The following is a 20,513-nucleotide window of genomic DNA, read 5'->3' as shown; positions in this document are numbered from 1 at the left end:
TACCCCATGAATACAAACAATCAAATGTCAATTTTAAAATGTGAAGCTAAAGAACTATTTCTAATGTATAAATAAAAATAAACTATGCATATTAAGATCATAGTTTGAGATGTTACTTACTCAGGCTTTAAAATGGTTCTACAATTATTTGGGGAGTACACAATTACTGGCATGGAGGCAACAGACATCAGTTGGCAGATAGATCAAGCAATGCTATTAACATAGAACATCTGCTGTCTTTCTTCCCCCAAAAGTACAAGCTATAATCAATCCTCTGGTCCTTTCATGCTCATGATATCTTTGTAAGGCAAATAAAATTGTCACTCTTCCCTTCTTTTCATATGTACTAATAACAAAAAAATACTTAAGTAGCATGTATTGCTCATAAAACATGGCTGAAGCACAGAGAAGGTTAAGGCATTTGCCAAAGATTATATAGTGCATCTGTGTAACACAGTCAAGACTAGAAACTAAATGTATAGATTTGAGACAAAAACTGGTTTGAAATAACTTGAACTACTTTTTCAGATTGAAAATGCACTTGCTAAATTTTTTAAATCTTTCCATATTAAACTAAAACAGCATGCAATGTAATAAAAGTGGCTTTAAGAAAGTAGATTAAAAAGAGAAAATAAGATAAATTGTTCAAATGAAAAGAGACCCATTTTTCTGCTACATTCCAGAAATTAAGGCTATGCTGAATAGGTCCAGAAAAAGCAGGTTTGTTGACAATGCTGATTCAACAAACTTTATATTAAACAAATAACTGTACGTTCTGTTAAATCCATTGCTAGATCTTAGACACAATAAACAATAATCCTACCCTCAAAGAGATCACAACAGTTCACATTAGATAACATTTTATAGGAGAACCAATGCTTTAAAATAATTCTTAAAATTTACTCAAGATAAGAAAATAAAACTCAGAAGGTTTTTGGTAGTAAAACAAAACTGCAGTAATAAATAGGACACTAAAAACATTAACAGGCCAATGAAATTACCACTAGGTGTCGCTCTGATATAAAACTCTTGGCTGCCTTTAAGCTTGCTTTCATATCTTGCTACATCTTCCAGGTAATAATGTGGAAAACCTGCCTTATCTTACTGAGCATCTCTTTGCATTTTAATATTTATATGCATATTACTACATAGAAATTACTGTTTCTCCAATTCCAATAACACTAAAATCATTTATATCTATAACAATTACATTGCAGTTTATGTATAAACTTTAATGAAGTATATTTTTTAAAATTTCTTGTGATAGATGAATATATATATATACATGCACTCATTTATTGAGCCATTAATATCCTCAACAGGCACTACTCAGTGCACTGGGATAAAGAATTTAGAGAAGAATAAAATCTGGTCTTTAAGTTTGAGAAGTTAACATTCAGAAGGGAAACCCAAAACACAAAGAAAGGGTAAGATGTTTTAAAAATCCATGTTTAAAGTATATACAAAATTTTATGGGATCATAGGGAATGATTCAATTTAACTATATTCACAAAGGTTAGGAAAGGCTTCCCAGGAGAGGAAATATTATGTGGGATCTTGAAAACTGAGTAGTTTTCCAGAAAACTAAAATAAGAAACAGCAAATCAAAGAGGATATATTAATAAGTAGGGAGCCACAGAGAGACATATAAGATTTATGTTTTAGACAGGTCACTGTAGGGCAGCTATGGAAAATATGAACTACAGGAAGAAAGAAACTGAAAGTATGGAAATTAGACAGGGAAATTATTTTAATAACTAATGAAAGAAATTAAGGCCTGAACTGTAACAAAGGGGATGAAAAATAAAGGAGAGATTCAAGCGATACTGTGATAGAACTCACAGAACTTAATCAATCAAATGTAGCGAAAGAAGAAAAAAATTCTGTCATGTCCCAAATACTACACTTTAAGTATGCCTTTCATGCCAAGAATGAACACAGAGAAGGGACATGACATGTAACTCATGACTGGCATATAATTCATAACAAGGTAATAACTATAATTCAGAACAAATACAATTGGAAGAGCTAGGAAAAGCAGGAGCAGGTACATGTCGTATAATAACAATATCTGGTTTACAATTCATCATGAGTCAAATTTTGTCTACAATATGTCTATAACTATCTTAATTGCATTTTGTTTTCAAATAGAACAATTTGACTGCTCCTACTCTACCATACTTGAACACAAGTGAGATTTTATAATAAACGCAAAGATTTACAAATGGTGATCCATGGAAATTCTTTCATATGCATCTATGATAAAGCTTTAAAATATTTCCATATTCATATTCTCCATATTAAGATGGAATTAAAATGTAACATTAATAATAATAATAATCCAGATAAGCCAGCATTTCTGATCACCATCCTTGAAAAGAACAGGGGAATTTCACTCAAGTTGAGAAAATGGTTTGAGTGATCAAAATATCCATGAACTTCCACCATGTACCAAATAGTCTATCAACAAAAAGAACCAGGTCTTTTTGAAATAAGACAGTGTTCATTCACATGAATTCACACATGCAATAAAATGGCAGTTAATTTATTTAATATATGATTACATTCTAGTTTTAAAACAGACAAAAATCTGAGCTAATTTTAAGATTTAAAAGGCGTTTAATATGGCACTGAATTTGTCCCCTCTGATAATAAAAATATTTGTCACTAAGAAAGTAAAGGCTAAGTCATACCCTTTTTAAGTGGTCCCAACTAATAAACTAAGGATGCCTTAGCAATATTATTGAAAATCCATATAAGCACCAAGCATGGTCAATTCTGACTAATTAATATTGTAAATATAAATAATACTATTTTTCAAATATCAATAAATGGGGTCTGATGATTTAAAAGATACAAATTCATTTAAAACTCATACTGAATTCATAACTGCATTTCATTATTATATATCTTCTAAATCAACACTATAAAAATATTTTTTCAAGGCTGGGTAAAGTGGCTCATAACTGTAATCTCAGCACTTTGGGAGGCCAAGGCAGGAGGATCGCTTGAGGCCAGGAGTTTGAGACCAGCCTAGACAACATAGTCAGACTCCATCTCTACAAAAAAATTTTTTTTAATAGCCAGGCATGGTGGCACGCACCTATAGTCCTAAGCTACTGCAGAGGCTGAGTAGGGAGGATTGCCTGAGCCCAGGAGTTTAAGGTTGTACTGAGCTATGGTCAAGCCACTGCATTGCAGCCTAGGTAACAGAACAAGACTTTGTCTCAAAAAAAAAATAAAAATTAAAATAAAATTTTTATAAGGAAGGAAGGAAGGAAAGAAGGGAGGGAGGGAGGGAGGGAAGGAAGGAAGAAAGAAAAAACACAGGTTGTAAATTATACCAGAAGTATTATCCTCAACACATCTAAGAGAGTTTGATAAGTTTGGACAATCAACCTGAAATAAGAATACAGTTAGTTACTAAGTTAGAAAAAAGAGATTGACAGCCTGTTACAAGGTGTGAATTCAAAATGAACTTTGGAATCTGAATTGATTATAAGGAAAGAAATAAAGAAATCCAGAAAGGACCAAGAAAGGATCAGGGGCTGGGCACGGTGGCTCACACCTGTAATCCTAGCACTCTGGGAGGCCGAGGTGGGAGGATCACTTGAGCTCAGGAGTTTGAGATCAGCCTGAGCAAGAGTGAGACCCTGTCTCTACTAAAAATAAAAAAATTAGCCAGGCATCATAGCACAGCCTGTAGTACCAGCTACTCGGAAGGCTGAGGCAGGAGGATTGCTTGCGCCCAGGAATTTGAGGTTGCTGTGAGCTAGGCTGATGCCATGGCACTCCACTCAGGACAACAGAGTAAGACTTTGTCTCAAAAAAAAAAGAAAAAAAGAAAGAAAGAAAAGAAAGGATCAGGAACCTGGCTAAAATTGAAAAGATTACCAAGATTAATCATTGGCAAGGATAGGGAGCAACTGGAACTCTGTTCTATTGGTAGGAGTGCAACCATTTTATAAAAATGTTTTGCTGCACCTGTTAACTCTAAACAAACATATAACCTATGGCGCAGCAGCTCTACTTTAAGGTCAAAACAAGAATACTTAGGTATGCTAAAGATATGTACAATAATGTTTATAGCAGGTTTATAACAACAACAAAAAAAAAAACCTACAAAGAGCCCCCAAATCTACCACCAGTACATTGGGTAAATTATGGCATTTTCATATAATAGAATACTACACAGAAGTTAGAATAAATAAATTACTGAACATCAAAAATGTAATGTTGAGTAAAAGAAGTTAAATGCAAAAGAGTACATACTATATGATTTCAATTATATGAAGGTCAAAATAGGCAAATGCAATCCAAGGTGGTAAGGGTCAGAGGAAGTAAATGGCTACAAGGGGGAATAAGGGAGACTTCCAGGGCACAGAAAATATTCTCTATCTGGATCTGAGTGGTAGTGGTTACAAGGGTATTTATATTTATACAAATTCATTGAACTGTACATTTAAGATTTATATACAGTTCACCCTTGAATAATTGGGGGGATATTAGGGGCACCGACCCCCCAGTAAAAAATCTACGCATAACTTCTGACTCCCCCAAAACTTTACTAATAGCCTAATGTTGACCAGAAGCCTTACCGATAACGTGAAGTTGATTAACACATATTTTGTATGTTATATGTATTATATACTGTATTCTTATAACAAAGTAAGCTAGAGAAAAGAAAATGTTATAAGGAAATTCATAAGAGAAAATATATTTACTATGCATTAAGTGGAAGTGCACCATCATAAAAGTCTTCAACCTTATCATCTTCATGTTGAATAGGCTGAGGAGGAAAAGGAAAAGGACAGGGTAGTCTCAGGGGTGGCAGAGGCAGCAGAAATTCCACATGTAGGTGGACCTGTGCAGTTCAGACCTGTGTTTTTCCATGGTTAACTGTACTTTACTGTATGTAAATTATACCTTAATTTTTAAAAATTATTATTAAAAGATCATGGTAAATTGTGCAAGGAAAAGCCTGCGAACTCTAGAGACAAGTAATTCAGAGTTTAAGTCCAAGGATGACTACACGTGAGATCTGTGACCTTAAGCAAGACACATAAAGTGGGGCTAATCACAAAGAAGTAATCTTACAGGGATGTTTTCTCTCTCTAAGGACACATGGAAGAAACTTCTTTATTATCTATGGTCAGATATACTTCCTATCTTTCTGAGAAACTAGTTTGCTATATTTTAAGAATAATATTAAAATATAATAAAGAAGCCAATTTTCTTCCAGAATAGCTATTTGACAATTTGAAGGCAAATGTGTGGTTCAACTCTAACTAGGCCATTGCATGTCAAAGAATGCACCAGACTTTCTATTATTTTGCTTTATTTTCATTTCATGTCATTTTTAACACTTATCCATATCTAACAATATTGTTTATAATACTAATAAATACCTTTTTTGTGAAAGCAAGACAAGGATGGAATAACTCAAACAATCCATTATATTATAAAAAGGATATAAAACAGAGGCTGGTAGATAGTACAGGCATACCTTGGAGATATTGTAGATTTCGTTTCAGATGTTCACAAAAAAGTGAATGTCACAATAAAGCAATTAGCACTTTATTTATAATAAATGTAGTGGTTTCCCAGTGAATATAAAAGTTACATTTACACTATACTATGGTCTATTAAGTGCGCAATAGTATTATGTTTAAAAAAATCTTAATTTAAAATACTTTATTGCTAAATAATGCTAATGGTCATCTGAGCCTTCAGCGAGTTATAATCTTTTTCTGGTGGAAGGTCTTGTCTTGATGTAAATGACTACTGACTGATCAGGGTAGTGTTTGCTGAAGGTTGAGGTGGCTGTGGCAATTTCTTAAATAAGACAACAATGAAGTTTGCTGCATCAATTGATTTTTCCTTTCAGGAAAGACTACTTTGTAGCATGTGAAGCTGTTAATGACAGCATTTTACCCACAGTAGAACTAATTTCAAAATTGGAGTCAATCCTCTGAAACCCTGCTACTACTTTATCAACTAAGGTTCATGTCATATTCTAAATTATTTGTTGTCATTTCAACAATGTTCACAGCGTCTTCACCAGGAATAGATTCCATCTCAAGAAACTACTTTCTTTGCTCATCCATAAGAAGCAATTCTGCATCTGTTGAAGTTTTATCATGAGATTGCACCAAATCAGTCACATCTTCAGGTTCCACTTCTAAATTTAATTCTCTTGCTATTTCCAGTCATCTGCAGTTACTTCCTCCACGGAAGTCTTGAACCCCTCAAACTCATCCATAAGGGCTGGAATCACCTTGTTCCAAACTCCTATTAATGTTGATATTTTGACCTCCTCCCATGAATCATGAATGTTCTTAATGGCATCTAGAATGGTGAATTCTTTCCAGAATGTCTTCAATTTACTTTGCCCAGATCTAACAATATCAGAGGAATCACACTGTGGCAGCTATAGCCTTATGAAATGTATTTCTTAAACAATAAGACTTGAAAGTTGAAATTACTCCTTGATCCACGGGCTACACGATGCATGTGTTAGCAGGCATGAAAACAACATTCATCTCCTTGTACATCTCCATCAGAGCTCTTGGGTGACTAAATGCATTGACAATGAGCAGTAATACTTTGAAAGGAATCTTTTTTTTCCACAGTAGTTCTCAGCAGTGGCTTAAAATATTTAGTAAGCCATGCTGTGAACAGATGTGCTGTCATCCAGGCTTTGTTGTTCCATATACAGAGCACAGGCAGAGTAGATTTAGCGTAATTCTTAAGGGCCCTAGGATTTTCAGAATGGTCAATGTACACTGGCTTCAACTTCAAGTCACCGGCTGTATTAGCCCTAACAAGAGAATCAGCTTGTCCTTTGAAGCTTTGAAGTTAGGCATTGATTTCTCCTCTTTAGCTATAAAAGTCCTAGATGGCATCTTCTTTTAAAAGGCGGCAGCTTTGTCTACATCAAAAATCTGTTCTTTAGTGTAGCTACCTTTATCAATTATTTTAGCTAGATCTTCTGGATTACTTGCTGTAGCTTCTACATTAGCACTTACTGCTTCACCTTGCACTTTTATGTTAGGGAGATGGCTTCTTTCTTTAACACATTGACTGCCACACTAGAAAAAAATTTTATTTCTTGGGGCCATGGTGTTTTATTATGAAAATAGAATAAAAACTTCAAAAACAAGATGATCCTTTCTAATTTAATGAAAAATTTGTTATTTTTTTATTATTTTCTGTGTGTGAGTTATATGCAACTTGAAAAATAGTTCATGCACCTCCCAAGGTGAAGACAAGTGAGTTACATATGCTTCACCAGGCTCTGGGCTCAAACTTAGCGTGAGTTCAATACAACACACAGGGCAGTTAATGTGTTAAACCTCCTGAACCAGCCTCTGCTAGCTTCCAACTTTTCTTCTACAGCTTCCTCCTCTCCCAGCCTTCACAGAATTCAAGAGAGGGCCTTGCTCTAGATAAGGATTTAGATTAAGGGAATGTTGTGATTGGTTTGATCTTTGATTCAGACCACTTAAACTTTCTCCCTATCAGTAACAAGGTGGCACAAGAGGCCAGCTTATGGCCCATCTTGGCTTTTGACATGTCTTCTTCACTCAGCCTAATCAATTCTAGCTTTTGGTTTAAAGTAAGAGACATGTGATTCTTCCTTTCACTTAAATACTCAGAGGCTCTTGTAGAGTTATTGACTTGCCTAATTTCAACATTGTATCTCAGTAATAGGGAGGCCCAAAGAGCAGAAGAGAGATGGGGAAATAGCCAATTGGTGGAGTAGTCAGAACACACACAGCATTTCTCAATTAAGTTTGCCATCATATGTGGGCACGGTTTGTGGCACCCCAAAACAAGTACAATGGTAACATCAAAGCTCACTGATCACAGATTATCATAACAGATATAATAAAAATGAGAAAGTTTGAAATATTGTGAGAATTACAAAAATATGACATAGAGATAGAAAGTGAGCACATGATGTTGGAAAAATGGTACCAACATACTTGCTAAACACAGTGTTGTCACAAACCTTCAATTTGTTTTTTTTCCTTAAAACAAGAAACAATATCTGCAAAGCACAATGATATAAAGTATGATAAAATGAGGTATGTCTGTATGTATTCCATAAATATTATCTATTAATATGCAAGAGTAGAAAGATCAAGGTTCATGAACTCAAACTGAAAAATGTCCAAGTACACACCTTTACATATGAATAAGAGAAGGAAAAAAGAAGCCCTAAAGAATTAACAAAAATAACCATGAGGGTAATAGGCACCTAACATTTTAAGGTAAAACACTTCCAGTGAATGCATATCTAAAAATACAGCATAAAATGACCCCCTAGCTTATTTATCACACACACCCAAAGCAAAGCACAGAGGGTACAGATAAAATTACAATGATGAATAAAGAAACAAAAAATAAGCTTTTGAGAAACAATTAATAGAACTAGATTATTCAGTGTGAGAAAGTAAAAAAATAGAGTAACGTCTTCGAATATAAGAGGAAAGCTATACAAAGGCTAAACTCTTTTCACCACAGATAAAACAAAACAACATGGGTTTAAACATCATCACAAACTGTTTTAGACAGAAGAAAGCATTTCTCTGTTACCAGGTTTTAAGAAGCAGGAGATAGAATAGTGGTTGCCAACAGCCTGAGAGAGGAGAAAATGGGAAGTTGCTGTCCAGTGGGTACAGAGTTGCAGTTATGTAAGATAAAAAGTACATATAATTAACAATCCTGTACTGTACTTACACGAGTGTAGATCTCATTTTATGTATTTTTTACCACAATTTTTTAGAATATGAAAAACAAGAATGACAGGAAAATATTTGGGAGCATGGAAATGAGTACTGGGAGAAGTGAATGATCTAGGTGAAGAACCTAGGCAGAAGAAGAAACAAGCTCTAATAACTTATGCAATGAACTGAAAGAAGTCCAGTGTGACACAGGCATAGTAAGCAAGAAGGAAAGAGGCAATAGATGAAACTAGAAATGCAGGCAGGAGTAGCTTGATCAAGCAGGGACTTACAAGCCATGTTAAAGATGAATTATATCCTAAAATCAACGAAAAGCTTTTAAATGGTTTTAAGAACAGGAATAACATAATTTGATTAGTGTTTAGGAATGATTTAACAGCCTTACTTTTTAAGTCTCAATTAATACAATTAAATAAAATTAGGAAAGGATCTCCCCCAAAAGGAACAAAGGGAAAATTTCAGAAATATCTGGAACTTAGAATTAAGGCAAAACTACATTAAGATAGAAATTAATATAATTTGAGGTTCTACAATGAAAGTAGACCAAATAAACTGAATCAAATATGAGTTCAACACAGTTAAACTATAGTAACTTGGTAAAGTCTGTCTCGGAATGATATGCATATACACTGAGTTTCTTTTGATATAATAGCATTTTTCCAACTGGCAGAGAGAAAAAGTGATGGAAACGTATCTCATGTCTGACTTCTCACTAACCACAGTATTATGGTTTGAATGTGTTTCATTCAAAATTCAGGTATTGCCAATGTGATAATATTAAGATACAGGGCCTTTAAGAGGTTATCAGACCATGAGGGCTCTGCCCTTGTGAATGGAATTAGGTGCTCTTAAAAGGGTCTTGACAGAGGGAGTTTTGTCCCCTTTGCTCTTTGGACTTCTGCCATGTGAAGACACAGTGTTTCTTCCCTCAGGAGGATGCAGCATCAAGGTGCCATCTTAGAAGCAGAGAGCAGCCCTCTCTAGACACTGAACCTTGCTGGCACCTTAATCTTGGACTTTCCAGCATCCAGAAATGTGAGAAAATAAGTTTTTGTTCTTTATAAATTACCTAGTCTCAGGTATTCTGATATAGCAGCACAAAACAAATACTCACAGTATGAAAAATGAGTGAAGTTCAGTTGTGAAGTCTGACAAGCAATATACTTAATTAGGGTATTTTTTTTGAAGCTCCTAGATATTTGGTTTGCATTAGCCCTAAAACAGCATTGTATACCATTCCACATACATAGAACAGAAAAAAGTATTCTTAAACTTACCTCAATTTTAACATAGTAAAAATAGAGTACAATAATCTGTAAGAGAAAGTTATCAGTTTCAATTTGCTTTTCTTCCCCTTGTTGCTGGCAGTCAACTCAAAAGAAAGAATATAAACTAAATGTTTGCCTAATAAATTATTTATTTGTGAAGGCTTTATGGTGGGAAAAACCTTACCAACGGTACAGCTGTCTTCAAGTACCACATCAACATTTCTGTCTCTGTACTCAACCCTGAAGTCCAGCATCCGAGGTTGCCTTTCTACAATCTGCCTGGATGGCATTACAGGTCGAAACGCCGAAGAAGAAGAGGGAGTAGGAGCTGGAGCTGGAGCTGGATGATTTGCTGGATTAAATGCAGATCCTGGTATGGTCTCACCTCCATATTCACTAAAATGTTGACATAAAAGAAGGATTATCATCAACCAAATCATTACAGAATACCACTAGGGACCCTTTCCATACTTAGCTTGTGTTGTTCTTCTAATCAAATTTACCTACCCATATGTCAAGGCCAAACTCAAGTTCTACTCCCTCCACAAAATCTTTCCCAGGGACTGAAGGTCACATTACTATCTCCCTCATCCTTGCCTTTCTCTGTTTATTGGCAATATCATATCATTTAGCATTTAATTAGGTTTTTGCCTTGTATTGTTATGATGTTAGTAAAACATCATTTTAAACTCTGTAAATTAAGAACAATGTCTTCTCCTTCACTCACTCTTACTCACTGAATTATTTCACTCATTAACACTACTTTCCATGAAGACTATTTTGAAACTTCACTGTCCTTGAACCTCAATTCTCCCTATCTCACTCTTTAGACTTCAAAGATAATTGTTTTCCCACTTTGCTGAGAAAACAAAAGCCATCAAGAGAAATTTACCTTTTCTTCTTAACATTGAATCAAAAGCTAACCTGCAAATGCGCTCTTGCTCTTGTCCTCTCTCTCTCTCTCTCTTTCTCTCTCTCTCTCTTTCTCTCCCTCTCCCTCCCTACTCCTCACCTAGGGATTATCATTTTCCTTTCCATTATCTTTGATATCTCCTTCTGTCCTGGATTCTCCATTTCTCTATGCTAATAGGCACATAGCCTTTCATTTCTTCTTTTACCTTAATCCTTCCTATTTCACGGGGAAATCCTTCCTATTTCCTCTAATCTTTCCTCCTCAATCCATCCCCAATTCTATCTTTCTTTTATAATTTTTCGTGGGTTTTTTGTTTGGTTGGTTGGTTGTTTATTTGTTTGAGACAAGGTCTTGCTCTGCTGCCTGGGCTCGAGTGCAGTAGCACAATCATAGCTCACTGCAACCTCAAACTTCTGGACTCAAGTGATCCGTCTGCCTCAGCCTCCCAGAGTGCTGGGATTATAGGCATGGGCCACCATGCCAGGCCTCTCTTAGCTAATTATACTCAACTTTTTATCTTAGATTGAATGTTTTTCAACTCAGAGCACATTTTGCTACCTCAGACTAGGTTTAATTCCCCACTACTATCTATAATTATAAAATTAGTTGTATAATCATTTTATATCTATGTCCCTAATAGAATGTAAATTCTATAAGGATAACACTCAAATTTGTGTCTTTAATGGCTTTATCTTCTACCCTGAGCTCAAAATTTTATACATAGAAGACACTCAAATATTTGCCAAACTAATGGGTAGAGGAATAATTATTTTAAAGTTTGGCTTTTCTCTGATTTTATTGTATGTATTGTCAACCCCCTGCCCGGGAAGAAGGTGGAGAGGGAGGGAACATAAGGAGTGTCTCAGTTGCAACATCATTATTGTATACATATCCCGCCACCACCAGAACTCAAGACCAGCTCTAAAATATCTTTCTTCTCACCTTGCATTTATAGAAAAAATGGACTGGGAATGTGCATAGAAACAACAACAATTATCAAAAACATGCCAAGTTAAGCACTATTCATACAATTAAGCAGGAAAAATATTTGTATTTATTTCCCTCCTTCATACTATTGCTCTGAACAGTGTTTATCAAACCAGATTATATAGCTGATTTAGTGAGTTGTGATCAGTCTTTTAAAGATTAGAACAATGAAATAGAAATTTTCAGTATTGTGTCACTTAACAGTTAGGACCAAGTATTATTTCCTAAAGCTTTTAATTCTATTACATATTTGTTTACCGGTGCTTTGGAGTCTAAGTATTTTTCATTATAAGTCATAGACAAAAATGTTTGAAAGCCACTAGTTTAGATCTCACCAGAGTTGAGATACTCCAGTAATCACTGATACAAAGACAAAAACCTATTCTTCTAATTTTTAGATTCACAGAAAGTAATCTTGTAAGGAAAACATAGGAACAGAGAAAATGTCCAAAGCAGAAAAGAATGTCATTTTTGAAATCCAAAGTGAGCTCCTAAATATCTACGAACAGAATTTGGGCAACACACTTCACATCTCTGAAGTTTGTCGCAATTTCTCAGAAACTAAGAAAAACAGCTAATATTAGTAAACTCGTCACTGAAACTGTCTCTTGACTCCAAATCCACCCTTCTATATAGTCTATTCTATGACGCTGGGACTGGGATTCTGCAAAACTGCATTTACCTTTGCTAAATGGTTTCCTGTTAGATTCTGCCAATAGAAGATATTCATAGAGTGTAGTAGTTAAGACGAGAGGAGGAGAGACCTTCTTCCTGCTTGCATGCATTTCTATCTGTATCTTCCTGTAGGTAGTCCTGTTTTTGTTTTTTTCCAGCATTCTTATAACCAGCTTCTTGACATTCCCTCGGATACCAGCAGCAGCTGGACAGTGTGCATTCAAAAAAATCTGATCTCCAGCTTCATGGGACCCCTCTGAGCTTCACAGTTCTGTTAACCCCTTTGTTCCCTAAACCTAAGAGTAGTAGCTTCCTCCAGCAGTTATTATATCCAGGTTACCACCTCTTTTTGCTCTTTTAGTCTTCAACACCTGTGTAACCAATCCTACAGTCAATTAATTCCCTTTGTTGAAATACCTAAGATGGTTTCATATTCCTGATTGGATGCTGATATTGTAAAGGAGTCCCAGGAAACATACTTTCAAAAATAAGATTCAGGAATTAGCTTGATTATGTCCTTGAACTTTAATTCACTATTAGCTCCTTGCCAATGGAAAATGGAATACTCACTAGTATCCATGCCATGCATTGGCATAATGATTATTAAATTATTACTAGTTGCTGGGCGCACTGGCTCACACCTGTAATCCTAGAACTTTGGGAGGCCAAGGTGGTAGGCTTGAGGCCATCAGTTCAAGACTAGCCAGGGCAACACAGGGAGACCCCCATCTCTACAAAAACAATTAAAATATTAGCTGGGCATGGTGGTATACAACCTGTAGTCCTAGCTACTCAGGAGGCTGAGGTGGGAGGGTAGCTTGAGCCCACGAGTTTAAGGTTACAGTAAACTATATGATCACACCACTGTACTCTAGCCAGTAAGACCCCGTCTCTTTAAAAAAAAAAATCATCACTTGTAACTAATTACGATGACATGCCTATTAAAACAAGTGCCTAAGGGGACCAAATGACCATTTGACTCAACTATTACAGTGGCAATAATGACAACAAGGACTCAAGGATGGCTACTTCTGACTTGGAGACTTAAAGAAAATGAAACACTCAGAGTTTTTAACTTTCAGCTCAAGTCATGATAAGACAGCTACAAAATTTTTAAAATGGCCATTTTAAGTTTCTTCTTTCTTGTAACCACAAGTATGACCCTGCCAAGAATTAGTTCCAAAATTTAATTTGGCAGTTTGTAGAACTATGATGAAAGTTGAATAAAAATACTTTCTAAGTCTCTTTTTAAAAAGTTAAGATACTGTTTTGGAAGGAGTGAGACCCTAGGATGTGGAATAGAGATATGTGAGTGGACTCAGATGAAGGATAACCTTGAACCCCCTGGAGTCTCTCTGAGCCTCTTTTACAAGCAGAAACAGCTCCTCCTTCTCCTATGACTAAGAAGGCTAGCCTCCACTTTCTTGAATACTCTTCAATACTCTTACCTGAGACAGTTATCTTGAAAGGAGATGCCTATTCTTAAAACCTATCCCCCACTATTCCTTACTGCCTCTAAAATCAGATCTAGGCATATGCTAAGAGAACAAGTACAATGTCTTCACTGAGAAAAGACTGCTTATATCCAAAAATAATTTTAACATTTTGATAAATTCTATCAGCAAAAACCTGAGAAATAGGTATGGAAATGAATTTGAAGTGCGTTTGACCAAAAGAGTTTGGATAGAGCCAAATATAATATGTTGGCTTAAGCAGCTGTAAGTACCTCTAATAGTTTGCTTGCTGGCTGAATGCAAAGTTTTAAAAGAGTCTACATTTAATGAGGATGAGATGCCCAAACCTCTGGCATAATGTAGAAAAAATCCAGATGCTTAAAGAAACAGGAATGCTGGCATGAATTTACCATGTATAACCTGAATATACATATACCCTCTACATCATCCATGAGATCCTGGAGAATATTACATTAAAGCATTGAAAAATACATTAGTACGGGAATCTATATTATTGAAAAACTCTGTGGTGGCTAGGAATGACATGGGGAGTTAACATTGAGAAAGACTTTCTAATGGGCTGATGAGATACCAGATTGGCAGAGGTCAAATGGCAAACTGTAATAATAAGGAAAGGTAAGAGCAATTATGTTAATGGACAGCACAGACAAAAAATGGCAATCATAAGGTTTTGACGTGCAGGTAGTGTTTAATTGAGCACAGTATTTCTAAGGAACAAAATTAAATATATACTGAAATATTACTTGATCTATAAAGAGTAGAAATCCTAAACTTGGCAGCCTAAATCCTGACTTCAGTAACCACCACAGAGAGTCACAGCCACTCCTAGTTTCTAAACAAAAGTTGGGACACAGACAGAAAGCCCCCATATTACTTGGAAGGCCTGGTTCCCCAAAAGATAACTCAACAGAGCCACAAGTGTGTATTGTAAATTTTCCCTGAATACGTCCACTAAGAGACCTACAGACATTTACTAAGGTATCTGTGTGTCAATAAAAGGCAAATATCCAGATTTTTAAGGGATTACTAGACGCTAACTTTGAAATGATGCTAATTTTACAAGAGTGGAAGATTAAGGTTGGAAATAAAGTTTGGCCCAAATCAACTCACAGTAAGTTCAATCAATTTGTCAACCTACCCTGCAGTGATTTCCCTAGGCCCTGAATGTATAATAGACACATTTAGTAACTAGTAGCCATCCCATATTGGTTCCCTGATCCATGGAGTTAGGGACATAACATAGGAAGGGACATAACACAGGAAGGGACAACAAGAACCAAATGCTGTTGCATATACTTTTTATTCTCTATACTAATTTGCAAGCACCATGTCAAGCATTTTGCTTTCACCTAACAGGCTATACAATATACTTTCATAGTCTTTTCCTACAGAGTGTCAACTCTCCTACTCTTTGTCATAATAATCAAGTCTGGAGAGATCTTGACCACCAGACATTCCACAGAACATTAAATTGCTGACAATGCAGACTGGTCCTGAAGAACAGTAGTAAGTACAGGTTGAATATCCCCAATCCATAAAGCTCCAAAACCTGAAACTTTTTGGGTGCTGGCATAATACTCAAAGAGTTCACTGGAATATTTTGGATTTCAGATTTTTGAATTAGGGATGCTTATGCATTAAGTACAATGAAAGTATCACAAAATACAAAAAAAAAAAATTCTGAAATCTATGGCCAAGCACAGTGGCTCACACCTGTAATCCCAGCACTTTGGGAGGCTGAGGCAGGAGGCTAGCTTGAGGCTAGGAATTGGAAGACCATCCTAGGCAACACAGCGAGACCCTGTCTCTACAAAAGAAAAAAAAAATTTTAAATGAGCTGGGTGTGGTGGCACTTGCCTACAGTCCCAGCTACTTGGGAGGCTGAGGACGAAGATCACTTGTACCTGGGAATCTGAGGTTACAGTGAGCTATGACCACGCCACGGCATTCCAACCTGAGTGACAGAGTGAGACCTTGTCTCTTAAAAAAAAAAAAAAAAAAAAAAAAAAAAACACTGAAATCTGATCCCAAGAATTCAGATAAAGATATACCCTGTACTTGAATGCTTTATTAAGACATAGACATGCTAGAGACTAGCAAAGATGCACCACAAAAATGCAGGGGCCTGCCACCTTGGTAAACTTTCTGGGGTCCAGTGGTCAAAAGCTGTACCTTGTACTTCCCATAATAAATAAGAAATAACTAAGTTAACTGAAAAAGAAAAAATTTGGACTGGGAAGAGAAAAAGTGATTATTTATAGTATGCTGGCACCAACCAAAATTAGACTGCTGTAACATATGGCCTCAATCAAAGATATCCCTGAAAGAAAGCAGTGAGAGAAAAGCCTCCCAGTGGGGAGAACTTAGGGTTTCACCATAGGTTAACCACCTCAGGTTAACCTTGGAAGGAGAGACAGCCTGAGGTATAAATCTACATCGAATCACAAGCAACAGATAATAGGTTAACCAGATGAACAGAACTTGGAAGAATAAAATTGGAAAACTGAGTGACAAAGAAGTCTAGGGAAGAACTATAGAAATGGACCTTTTAGAATGGACGTAGAATACAAATATATCTGTTTCCCAAGTGTGTGTTCCCTATAGGCTAGCCACTAAAAAAGGCTCTCGGTAACGTGGCTAAGACAACGCTGTTCAGTCAGTTTTTTTCCCTTGCTTCTGGGGATGCTGAATGCATTAATGTATAATATGGCCATGCCAACAGAGATGGAGGTTAGGCATGGGCATGACAACATGGACTTCCCTTCCTCAAGGCTGAATCTGGCTAGGGGAACTATACAGTGCCTAAACTGCAAACAATAGGGACTAATATTGAGTCCCTGATATCCCACCACTCCCTAGTGACCTAGTAATAAATTGTTTCCATTATGGAGGGGGCAGTGATCTATCTTCACTGAAAAAGCCACTTTTCTGGATATGAAATTGACTTCTCTGACAGCAGTGATTCTGCCAACACCACCATTCATGTATTTAGCGAATACCATATTCATCTATGGCTTCCCACAGAAAACTGGTTCTAACTAAGGAATTCCTTTCATGGCAAAAGTGCAGCACTGCACTCAGTAATGTACACCATTACTAAGATTCATGTACACCACTACCTAGGAGCAGCTAGCTTGGTAGAACAATGTAATAGCTTACTGAAGACTCAATTATGACACAGATTTGGAGATAACCTCAAAGTTTTGGGGCTCCACATTAAAGGATGTGGTATATGCTTTATATCAGTGACCAAAACACCATGCTATTTGTCATACTATCAGATAACATGTTTGGGAATTAAGTGGTGGTAGTGGTTCCTCTTATTATGCCTAATAATTTCCTGCAACTTTGAGCTTTGATGGTTCAGAGATCATAGTATCCATGGATGAAATGTTCCCACATTGAAATAGAACTTGAGAATGTCACTTGGCCATTTTGTACTCCTTGTGGCACTGAATCAACCAGAAAAGGAGGGGTATAGGTTGGAGTGAATGGTCCTGTTTTAAAAGGGGGGGGGAGGGGTATATGGCTACACAATGGCCTATATCTGGAGCCCTGGGGATTTTCTGAGGCATGTTCAATAAGAGTTAATGAAAAATTACAACTAATAAAAAAGACAGGTGCACTGAGGATTCTGACTCTTCAAGAATGAAGGTTTGAGATGCCTTACCAGGTAAAGAACCCTGACTACTTGAGTTGCTGGCTGAAGACAGAGGGAATATAGAATAAATAGTGGGAGAACAAACTGAAAATATCAACTACGGCCTTATGACTAGTAATAGAAACAAGGACTTCAGAAGCACATGCAAATATACACATACACACACACACAACCCCTTTCAATTTTCTTCTTGCAGTTTTCACATTGATCCTACCAACATCACCTTAACAGTGACATATCACCCTAACAGCGGCACCCACTTTGTTTAAGCATCAGCCACTGACGTTAGCTTCTAGTTTTTTTCAGCACCTTTTGCAGACTCTTTGCATCTTGTCAGAGCTACCAGTATCAGCTAAGCAGGACTTCCTTCTCACATGACTGAGGCCAAGTTCCTAGGGCCCTTCCTCTGAGCTTCAAAGTCCTGTTAACCTCAATCTCTCCCATCCCTTTTCCTTGTTTCTCCAGCACTTTCCTTTGTGCCCTTTGGTGATGAGCAAGGGGCTCTCCCTGGAAGGACTGTTCTAGCCCCAGCTTCTTGACGTGCAGTAGGCATCTAGATAACCCCACACAGACACACAGGCCCCAGCTCTGCCTACTCTTCTCAGGGGAAACTGCAGCTGTGAGTCTGCTCTCACCCTGGGCTCCTTTCCTCATCAACCAGAAGGAGCCACCCCCATCTGGGCCTCATGGTTGAGCTACTTCCTGCAGTCATTATATCTGGGTTGTCTCTGTACCCCCTTTTTGATCTTTCAACCTTCTCCACATCTGTGGAACTGATTCCCTATATGAAATTCCCTCTGTTGAAATTCCTAGGATGATTTTTTTTCCTTTATCAAGCCCTAACTCTAACAGATAGTATAACATTTTTAATTAGAGCAGACCATTTGGTATGCTTGTCAGCCACAAAGAAGATTTTTTTAAAAAGTTACCCTTGGGAATTTTCTCAGTAGTTATAATCATTCTATTTTAAGATCAATCAAAAATAATAAATTTAAATTTTGAATGAAGAGTTTTTCACTAGCAATGCAATAAATGAGAGAAAGGAAGAAATCCTACTAGTTAATGAATGATCCCATCAGTTTTCACTAATGTTCAATGACATCAAAAGAATGCAAAGCATCCAAAATTGTTGACTTGAAAAAGAATAAACGTATTTTTAAAATCTTCCATCTATGGAAACTACCATCTTATAATTTAACCTCACTATTCTTTTCTATTTAATCAATTAAAAAAAAATACTGATTGGAAGCCAGGCGAGGTAGCACATGCTTGCAGCCCTAGTCACTCAGGAAGTAAGGCAGGAGGATTGCTTGAGTCCAGGAGCTCAATTCTAGCCTGGGCAATACAGTGATTCCTCCTTTCTTTAAAAATAAAAGACACTGAGTGGTAAGGGAATCTCTATGGAGAGATCTATTTTAGATCTAAAACCTCAACTGAAGGAGTGTTTTTATCCTTACTCAACTTCCCTCTACAAACCACTCAGACTCTTGGAAGGCAATGAATAAAAAGCAAAGTAAACAGGAACTCTTCTCTTGTTGATCATTTCAATTTTTAAAAGTCCATCTCATGGCAAAATCTTTGGGTACTCCTCTCAAAAAAAAAGCATTTATTTTAGAGATAAACTTGTGGATCAAATCAGATGTTTTAAATGGGAATTATAAGATATAGAAAGTATTCAGCTAAAAAGAGTATCTTCTAAGTCAAAAAACTTGGGCATTTATATATTCTGAAAGCATAATGGTCAAGGTTTGAAAACAAATATATTTTCTTCTCTAGGTGTTTGCAATTAACTGAACAATGGACAAATGTGCATACTGTACACCTGTATGGGTCTTAAAAAATAAATGAGTTAATAAGTACCACCCACTTAGTAAATGACTAAAATCACACTATTAATTTATAAAATTTATTTTTAGAAAGCATACTATCAAGTCTCAACTAGTACAAGTAATTCGCTAACACTTCTTTCTAACAGTATCTCCAAAAATAATTTTTAAAGATGTTCTGGACGATAAACTGAATAAATAAAATATTAGACCATGATGTAGTAAATGCACATATTCAATGTTTATGACTGACTGAATGCATTTATGATTACATAAGGTACACCATTATAAATGTTGTGTTAACAACACATTGTCTAGAAAAACAAGCCTTGGAGAAAGAGCCAGAAGCTTGCTTATATTCCTGACTCCATCAACATCATGCTATATCATCTAAGCCAAGTCACTTTATGACTTATTCTACCTACCTGTAAAATAAGGGATAATAATATCTGCCTTTACTAGCTTACAACTAAAATAATAACTGTAAAAAAGAAAGCCATGGGAGAAAGACATTATATACATAGACTAGATTTCAACTTTTTTACTCAAAGGAAAAATCTGAAAACAAAAATTATGATATGCTTGCCTTACTGATCTTGAAGAAGACAGAGCAGTGTAGAGAGCATGGCTTTAAAAATGAAACAATCTAGACTTCACGACCTACTACATCACTTGTGACCTTGGGCAAGTCTATGTAAACTCTCTAATCTTGAGTTTCCTCATATGTGAAATATGAACATTTACCTCTTACAAAAGTTGTAATGAGTTATAAATGAGGAGAAAATATGTCAATTGCTTAACACAGTATCTTAAGCATTCAAAAAATGTTAGCTTCTTTCCTTAGGACTTTATAGGTATATTAAAAAGCATATTCCCTCTTTTGGAGTCACACAAAAATCTGATTTCAAGAAAAGTTATCAAGCATAAGGATATTGGCTTTTCTTCCTCAAAAAATAAT

General features: G+C 36.1%; 1 protein-coding gene across 2 annotated transcripts in view; it reads right to left on the bottom strand.

The window, feature by feature from the left end:
* The window catches only part of FAF1 (Fas associated factor 1), a 446,948-nt gene that overhangs the window by 300,855 nt on the left and 125,580 nt on the right, over positions 1 to 20,513 (bottom strand). For both annotated transcript variants that reach the window (XR_006734185.1, XM_045548070.1), the window contains exon 4: positions 10,203 to 10,414. Coding sequence is in view for 1 of the 2 variants with exons in the window: in XM_045548070.1 (XP_045404026.1) it covers positions 10,203 to 10,414 (212 nt within the window). In the remaining variant the exon portion in view is untranslated. The remainder of the gene's footprint in view (positions 1 to 10,202; positions 10,415 to 20,513) is intronic.

This window comes from Lemur catta, chromosome 3, assembly GCF_020740605.2.
Source record: "Lemur catta isolate mLemCat1 chromosome 3, mLemCat1.pri, whole genome shotgun sequence".
Lineage (NCBI taxonomy): Eukaryota > Metazoa > Chordata > Mammalia > Primates > Lemuridae > Lemur > Lemur catta.
This window is presented reverse-complemented; position numbering and strand designations above follow the sequence as displayed.